The sequence below is a fragment of the Syngnathus leptorhynchus genome, chromosome 1, assembly GCF_054491065.1.
Source record: "Syngnathus leptorhynchus isolate UIUO chromosome 1, UIUO_Slep, whole genome shotgun sequence".
Classification (NCBI taxonomy): domain Eukaryota; kingdom Metazoa; phylum Chordata; class Actinopteri; order Syngnathiformes; family Syngnathidae; genus Syngnathus; species Syngnathus leptorhynchus.
In genome coordinates, this window is record NC_141195.1 from 16782840 (window position 1) to 16791806 (window position 8967).

The 8967-nt window shown below is 42.3% G+C and overlaps 1 protein-coding gene across 5 annotated transcripts; it reads left to right on the top strand.

The window, feature by feature from the left end:
* Positions 1–181: 181 nt before the first annotated feature.
* Positions 182–8813, top strand: LOC147062281 (PHD finger protein 20-like). 5 transcript variants are annotated; one of them, XM_085918281.1, is made up of 18 exons: positions 182–303; positions 1500–1534; positions 2014–2093; positions 2191–2365; positions 2774–2858; positions 3082–3155; positions 3233–3518; positions 3922–3981; positions 4733–4952; positions 5251–5345; positions 5560–5673; positions 5857–5937; positions 6024–6166; positions 6230–6329; positions 6503–6698; positions 6942–7137; positions 7508–7736; positions 7876–8813. In XM_085918281.1, exons 3-18 carry the CDS (start codon positions 2014–2016, stop codon positions 8022–8024), a joined length of 2283 nt encoding a protein of 760 aa, XP_085774407.1. In that variant the 5' UTR covers positions 182–303; positions 1500–1534; the 3' UTR covers positions 8025–8813. The 5 variants fall into 5 exon arrangements, with proteins under 5 accessions (XP_085774407.1, XP_085774398.1, XP_085774414.1 ...); XM_085918272.1 differs by having other exon boundaries at positions 5563–5673; positions 5854–5937; XM_085918288.1 differs by having other exon boundaries at positions 5563–5673.
* Positions 8814–8967: the final 154 nt, after the last annotated feature.

Below are 8967 nucleotides of genomic sequence, written 5' to 3' on the forward strand. Positions count from 1 at the left end.
TGGTTATCCCATCAAATATTAAATGTTATTAACTTAAAGTTAATTTAATGTTTGTTCCGATCCTTTTGCTCACTTGAAAAGTGGATGGAAAGCCAAGCTCAAGCCACCACTATTTTAAGTGAAGCGGCTCGGAAGTCGAATGAAAAAAATGTGACTCAATGGCACCACCAAGCGGTCATAATCTCACCCTCCATTAATTCGTGGATAATTCTTCAGTGAGAAGGATGCGCATGCGCCAAGATGCCAGCTAGATGTGACGTCGGTCATGAGCTCATTCACAGACTACGCTGCTAAACGCGAGAGGTAAACAAGCTTTTTGCTTCATCCTTTCAACTTCGAAGAGACTACAGTAATAATTTAGTCGAATTAAAGAGTGCGGGTAATTGCTGAAGGTGTGTATCACGTCACTCGTCACGAAACTCTTCATTAAAATGACACTTCACGCTGTGCTCGGTACTCCGTCTGTGGGACTCGCTAGATGCTAGCCGTTAGCTCGTCCAGTTATAATCGTTGGAGCATAGCTGCACAAGACGCCAACTCGTCTTTGTTACAGTCCTAAACTAGATGAACAACTCGGTGTGCGGCTGTCTCCTCTACTCTTTGGGCATAGAGGACCGCTGCGTCTTTTGTGAGAGTTTTAAATGGAGTTTATGACGTTAATCGCCTCTCTTTGGAAAGATAATCCACATAGTTGAAAGCAGGCAAAGGGCAGGCCTTCATGCTGCACTGACACCACTTACGACCAATGAAAAGTCAGGAATACCGACACCTGACTGTTTCTAGCCAATTGCATGCTTTCACACAGGAAGTGTATAAACAGATGTCAAAACCCTCGTTCAGCTGTCACGAATCGAAAAGTTAATTTGATGGAATTGTCATAATTCATTTCATAACACGCGTAAATCGTGTGGACAGCCTTTTGAGTGTTGTTTAAACGTCATCAAATATGTGCAAAATGTTTTATTTATAATCTGATAATTTTACAAGACGATATTAAAAAAAAATAAAACCACATTGTCCTGGTAATATTCTTCACTCCTCATAATTCTAAATCATAATTAGATGCATTATGTTATTAGTTAGGGCAGCAAGGTAATAGACTGATGATCACTTTCTGCTTCAAAGTCCATTGTTTGGCTGTTTGTGCTGGGACATCAGGGGTCTCAAACTTCACTTATGTGTGGACGGCTTGAAATAGTCTTGGTGTGCCAACATCAAGCTTTCCATAAAAACAGGTTGAAATGATTTTCTTTTTTTAAGTTCAACTAATTCAAACTTCTCAATCTTTATTGATAACAGTTCAGATCATTGATTCTTCAGTTGATGAACATGAATGGTGACACGCTCCTTTCTGTCATCTCCCTTGTACTTGCATAGTTACATACACTTTGCAATCAGACATGTCAGCGCGGCCCTGTCATCAACCCCCCAAAAATGTGTCTCCTGTTTTTTTTTTTTATATTGGCTGTTGTCGTCACCAACCTTTCTCTTCACGGCAGGTTATGAACAATACATGACTGGGACTGGGTGACGGGTATGTTTTCCTTCCATTTGGTGTCAGAATTACATTGAACAGAAATCTGTCATGAGCAGGAGCTATGGTGCCCCAGGCCACAACGTGGCAAAATAGTTGGGGCTGGACTAACATTAAACTATGATGTCAAGTGGGGGCCGCAAAATATCACCCTGTGGGCCGCAAATGGGCCATGGGCCTCTGGTTTGAGACCCCTGCTCTTGATTGTCCCTAAGTGTAAATGTGAATGTTTATTTGTCTAAATGTTCCCTGACATTGTCTTGTGACCAGTCCAAGGTGTGCCCTGCCTCTCAGCCCTAATCAAAATAAGTGTGATTGAAAATGAACAGATGGAAAATACAAAGTGAGACATTTTACAAGAAAATTGAAAGAAAACACTAAATTCACCAAATGGTGCTTTCGATGACAGAAGGTGATACTGATTAGACCCAAAAGAAGGAAAATTGAAGACACATTTTTAATTTTCCCCTTGTGTACAGATGAAGACTCCTCCAAACAGGCCGGGCATCAAGTTTGAGGTGGGCGCTCAACTGCAGGCAAGAGACCGCCACAAGAACTGGTATGCACTACTCCCAGCGGTGTGCTAACCAACAACACGCACTAAATGCTATTATTTTGTGTGTGTGGGGGTTTTGTGTGCGTGTGTGGTCTGTCAGGTACTCATCCACCATTGACAAAGTTGACTACGACAAAGAGCGCGTTCTGATCCACTACCGCCGGTGGAGCCGCCGCCACGACGAATGGTTCCATTGGAACTCGCCGTACCTGCGGCCACTGGAACGAGTCACTTTAAGAAGAAGGCGGGGCCTCAATTTACCAAGCGTGGCAACGGTATGACATTCATATGCCGAATATTAAATGTATAATTATTAATAATAAGAATGATATATATATATATATATATATATATATATATATCATAGATTTTAGTGCCATAAATAAGAACTTTTTTCTCATAAAATGACTTTTTCTAGCAGTATAAAAATTGTATTCTCTTATTATAATGTCAAACTTTATTCTTTAAAATAACCAATTCATGCAAAAATACAATTTTAATACTGTCCTATGCAATTACAAAATGATCATAGAAAAACCTTTATTAATGTAAAATGTCTTTTTCTTGCAATATTCCAACTTTATTTTTTCCATAAATACACATGTATGTACATAAATGTGCATGTCAGCAGGAGGCTACTTCAACCTTTATCAGTGGTTTCTTCCTATCTCCCTCTCTCCCAGTCATTTGTAACCGGGACAAAGGTTTTGGCCTGTTGGACCGACTGTCGTTTCTACCCAGCCAAAATCCTGCGTGTCAACAAAGACGGTGAGGCTGCATTTACACAGTTAGTTCTACCGATCTGAGATGTTTATAGTGATGGTGATTCAGGAAAAAAAAACCTGCTTAACATCAATGACTTGTAGTGGAGTTTAGTCATTAAAGAAATATATATTTTCATTCATCCCTTGTGTCAATATAAGGTGGCTTGAAAAAAAAAAATATCTCTCAACCAGATTGAGCTCAGATCTGATACGCATTTGTGTTTCAGACTCTTACACCGTACGTTTCTATGACGGCGTGGTTCGGACAGTAAAGCCCCCTAAGGTTAAAGCCTTACAAAAAGTAAGGAATGCTTCAAAATGACTGGACCAGATTCAACCCACCACAATGATTTTGAACTCTTATTTGTGCTTATTCAGAAGTCAAGATCTGGGAAGTCAGCTCTGGGAAGCGAAGGATTGGAAGAAGGAGAGAGCGAGGAGGAGTGTGAGGAAGAAGAAAGAGAGGATGATGAGGAGGAAGAAGAGAAAGAGGACGGAAAGGCTGAAGGCGAGAGCGGGCCACAACCGTCTTCATCATCGTCATCCTTCCCTCCAACAGCAGCCAAGAGTCTTCCTCTCTCTCCCGGTGGAAACAGCGACACTCATGAGCAGCCAATCACAAGCGAGCTCAGCCAGCCTGCTGTTCCTTCCCACATCGATAAAGGTAAACACAAGCATGCACCGAACACTCTTCTTCGTTTACACCTGGTAACATGAGGTAAAAATCGAGTGATCTACTACCCTTGTGCAGTTATGTTAGTTTTCATGGAAAATACTAAATTGTCTGGGTCACCCCAAACCTTTAAATGGTAGTGTACATAAAAAAAAAATAGATAAAAAAATGTCAAATCACAATGTGAAATAAAACTATTTACTCTGTGTATTGTTAGAGTAAGCAGTACGTGTCAGCGGGGATGCGCTTTGAGCTATGGATGCCGCTCTAAAAGAATTGCTTATGAATACAATTGCTCATTCGCCAAGCCCTACAAAACACACATAATGATAGAAATGACCTGTTGGCTTGATTGTGCCTATGTTTTCCATAATATGTGTGTTGCCTTGAGCAGATGTGCTCTTGGAGCGACAGGCCCACCTGCCCACCTCGCACAAATTCAGCAGAGAACCACGTAAGTCACCAAATATTTCACTTTCCAATTGAACCAAAACGGTTGCTTAACCTGAAGTCGATGCTACGGTGGTGGCTTTGTTTAATCATACAAGAATAAAGTGTAATTGCACATCCACTACAATTGGTGGCAGTGGCGATCTCATGGTCAGAGTGTGTGCAGGCAATAGGAGCTGAGAATGAAAAAAAATACTCAAATACTGAGTACCTGAGTAATTCTGGTTTATATATATTTTTAATCATAGCATAAATGTCAACTTCGCAAAATAAAATAAGATGGAATATGAAAATTCTGATATTTTATTACAATAATACTTAAACTAAAATAATAAATTTCATAATAAAATGTCATACATCAGGGAAAATTCAGCCATAGGAAGTACGGCTTCTTTACAGTCATGTGACTTCTTTTCTCCTTTTGATTGGTGAATTAGACTCAAAAGTTGCCATTGGTTACGTAGAATTAGTGAAACGAGTCACATGATAGAATTCTCTCTGACAACTCAAAACAAATAGTTTGTGCAAATAATAATAACCGCTAAGAATGAAAGTAGCCAGTGGTATGAATTGGATTTTTTTACCTCAACAAAAATCCTCAAGTTAAAGTAAAATCTTGTAAGTATGTTGCATTGAAATTACTCAGACAAAAAGTTGGGTTAAATGTAGTTCATTACTACCGCACAACCTTTAGCCGGTCAAGTTTACCAACACACACCCTACATCATGGACTAATCTGAGTTCTTGTGCATCAGTGTACAGGGTGATCAAGAACCAACCTCCCCCGATCCTCTCCATCGAACTAGACCACAATCCCTTCAAGTGTCCATCGGCGGGCTGCACCAAGTCCTTCCGGAAGGCCAGTCTTCTGCACTACCACATCAAGTACTACCACGCGGAGGAGCATCAGCAGCAGGAGCAACAGCAGCAGCAATCAGAGGAACAAGGCAGTCCAGTGGTGACAGACATGCCGAGGTTGGTTGTTATCATTGTCAACGCATCCCATCACACTAGTGTGTTTGGAATCATTCTCATTCTCCGTAGTCATTATACAATGGTATCCTAACATATGAGAATGTGTAATAAATAAATGAGTAAAATATTCAAGACGGTTACATTTTAAAGAGGATTGATCTAATTCGGTTTCTATTTGATGCACATAAATCTTGCAAATCAAAAACAATTTTCTGATTCAAACCAGTTTTTGCTATACCTACAAGGGGGCGGCACAAGTTACAATAACTGACTTGATGTCACTCGATGTTGGTTGTAGGAGGAAGCGCTCGACTTCTGAGAGCAGCCACTTTTTGTACGACATGGCAAGCATCGCGAGTCATGACGACAGAGAGCACAGGAGCATGGTAACAGGTCAGCTGACGCCGCTTGACTCTTACTCTATACAGTAATTATAGGTCATGTCTATACACAATACACTATAACGTGACAGTTCCGTTATAGTTTATGATTATGTTATAGTTTGTTATATTAAATTTGTATACACTGCTAATGTAGCATTTTCGTCTTATGCCTCTTGAAGCATGTTGCGTAAATCCAGCGTTTTTTGGTTTGGTTTGTCTGCCAGCAGAGATCAAGAGAGACAAGAGTCATTTCGACAGGAAAGAGAGGAAAAATTTTCTAAGGGTCAAACTGAAGAAGAAGAAGAAAAAAAAGAAGAAGAAAAAGATGAGTCAATCAGGTAAAAGCCACAAAACCCTTCACCATTTTTTTTACGCTGGGCCATGATTGGTTTCGACTTCAGACTTGGCAACTACAACATTTTATTTTGGGGCGAGGGGCGGGGTGACTTCCCCTTTCAAAGCATGTGAAAAGAATCAAATGATGACTATGCAAAAATAATAGTTTTTCGTCTCCTCAGAAGTTTGCAGTAGCGACAACGAAGGCTTGGCCTTGTCTCCCGTCACATTCAAACTTGGCGAGGATTATCCCACCACGCGCACAAGTAAACACATACACACGTGCATGATGATGCGCACCAGAAGCAGAAGTCCCTGACGGCAATTCACGTTATCCTTCTACCTTTATCAGTGGACGATGGCAGCGACTGGTCGACGCTGACGGCAGAGAGCGGTGAGGACGCGCCCTCCTGGTCACTCACCGCTGGGGCGGAGGACTGCGAGGTGGTGAGGTGTGTGTGCGAGGTGGACGAGGAGAACGACTTCATGATTCAGGTGAGCTGCCCGCCTGGGTCCTTTTGAGGCACAAGTGACAGCGTGACGCTTTTGTGTCTGCAGTGCGAGTCGTGTTTGTGTTGGCAGCACGGCACTTGTATGGGCTTGTACGAGAACAACGTCCCTCGCAACTACACTTGCTACTATTGCAGACACTGCACAGGTATGAGACAAATGTAGACAAAAAGTGGGACAACGATATTGAGCAGATGTTGGATTACTGAGCGTTTACGTTATCGGTGCGTTAGTTCAGAATTGGTTTAAAAAAATAAAATTTGCTTATTGATCACGATCTTGACCTTCATGGCCACAATGTGGGTCTCTTGGTGCCTTCAGGTTGGAGGCGGGCTCAGTGCTACTTGTCCGAGCCCGACCTTCTAACGTCCGGACGCATGTTCGGCCTGTCTTTCGTGAGGGACAACTATTCGGAGAGCAACACTTCCAAGATCACACAAACCAGCGGCCTCCTGGCGCACACGCACAACCTCAATCAGGTCCTCAGTGGCCTGCAGCTGAAGATTAGCCTTTTGCGGTGAGTCCACACATGCACTTGTTCTCTCAGCCCCATCTTTTCATTGGGTAGCAGTTACATGACTTGACTAGTGAGTGAGGTATGACTTGCTTTGCCCAAAAAATGACTCGATGGGAAATTGTTTTAGTGGGGACTGAAATGTTCCCACTGTAACTTGCTTAAATTTTGAAGGTTAAGACTTTTGACTTACTTCTGACTTGTACATTTGTAACCAATTCCCACCTCCGTCATCTGGCCATGCAGGACGCCGTCGCACCCCGACCTGCAGCTGTGGCGATTGCCGTGGACGTCGGAGGAGGGGCACAAGCCGAGAGGAGAAGCCCCGGTCAGTTATGTCAGCAGCGAGCACTGCTACCAGAAGCCTGGTTCATTGTGGGAACAGGTGGAGGAGAGGCCAAAAGCCACTGTGAAACAAGACACACCCAACGAGGAGGATAAGGTAAAAGGAGCAAGCCGATTCAAAGCAAAACTAATCGACAACTTTCCTTGGATATATTTTGCACTCTGTGGAATTGGGTCAAGCATAGGTGAACAAAGTGTTCTGGAAAAGGATTTTGACGCACAAGCATTACTCATTACACGGCTGCTGTTGCTATAGTAACGCGACCACGCCGATGACCTATATTTACTCCGAAGTGAGATGCAGTAAGGAACTAAGTCATCAGTTTGATCAAATCGAACATTTAAAACATTATTATTCCTAAGAGCAGAATAATTTTCACATTGCAGAAGATAAAAGAGCCCAGTGGAAAGGCAGTTGATTAAAATGGGAGTTCAGATTGATGAAGGCTTCTTGTGTGTCTTTCCAGGAAATAAAGGAGGAAGACGACGATGATGAGAGCGATTGGCCAGGATGTGCTCAAAGCACAAAGCGCATATGCCCGAATGGAGATGAAGGGCATGCGCGCTCTCACCTGGCAACCCCGATGTCTTCGCCGACTTCTGTGACGGAGTGCCAGCTGAATCTGCTGGAGCATGTGGAGCGTTTACACCAGCAGATCATCACCAGGATGGACGTCATCGAGAAGGACTTAGATAGTGAGACATACTCTCATTTTCATTCTTGTGCGTGTGTGTGTGTTTTTGAATTACAAGCATGGTCATATGACAAATTAAGCTGGTATAGTATCTTGTATGTGTATATTTCTGTTAATAAACATTTTCTTTCCTTCTTCAGTTTTGGAGTCCTGGTTAGACCATTCCGGCGAGCTGGAGCCTCCTGAGCCGTTGTCTCGCCTGCCACAACTCAAACAGCGGATCAAGCGCCTGCTGTACGACCTGTCCGTCGTGAGACGGCTGTCTGTGCGACAGTGGCACTCCAGCTAACAATGTTTGAACCGGGTAGCACATTGGACAAATCATGCACTTAAGCGCTTGTTTGCAGCGCACTCCAACTACACAGAGACCGACGTATTTCCTCGTTCAGGAGCTAACGAACTTCACCGTGTACACGACGTCAAGGCGCGGACACTTTTGCATGATTCTTTTACCAGCGTTCTGATCTTACTTTGTATATTCTTGTTCTATTTAATTTGTTGAAAAACAACTAGGTTCTAGATATAAAAAAAAAACAAATTCAGTCAAAGGGTAATGACTCATGCAATGTGTGCATAATTAGTTGTACACCATTTGGACAAAAGTATTGGCACACCACCTGGCTCTCTACTGCTGGGCAAATGTTGAGCCTGAATCTTGTTACCATGACAACCATTGGGCTGGATCTTTGTTTGACTCTTCTTTCACATCGGCGAATATTTACGGTGCCAGTTTCTTCTAGTAGAAACGTCGCCCAGAGTTTGCAACACAAACGAGTGTCCAAATCAATGAAAGATTTTTTGAAAGAAGTTATTTGGTTTTTTTAATTTCTCATTTTAAGTCCATAGGCACTCCAGACACACAATTATTTGTATACAGCACATTAACTCACTTTTCACTTGCAAGTGTTCCAAAATCTATGTCCGTGTGGAGGGGGGAAATTTGCTCACTGATTGGTTGCGTCGTCCTGCACACACAAAGCAAGCAAAAGATTTTTTATTCTTCTATGAGAAAATGAACAGTATGAAGTTGTAGTTTTGTTTTGATGGTATTCAACTCAAATAATGTCGCTGAAATACTCATGCTTGTCAGACTTTTATTTCTTCACAGTCAGCACCAGATTTGCTTGCATCAATGGTCTTTTGTGGCACCTCAGTCGACCCTAAAAGACAAAATGTTGTATTATTGTTATTGTGTGTATCCCCTAAAAATGTATCTCATTTGGCAGACAAAA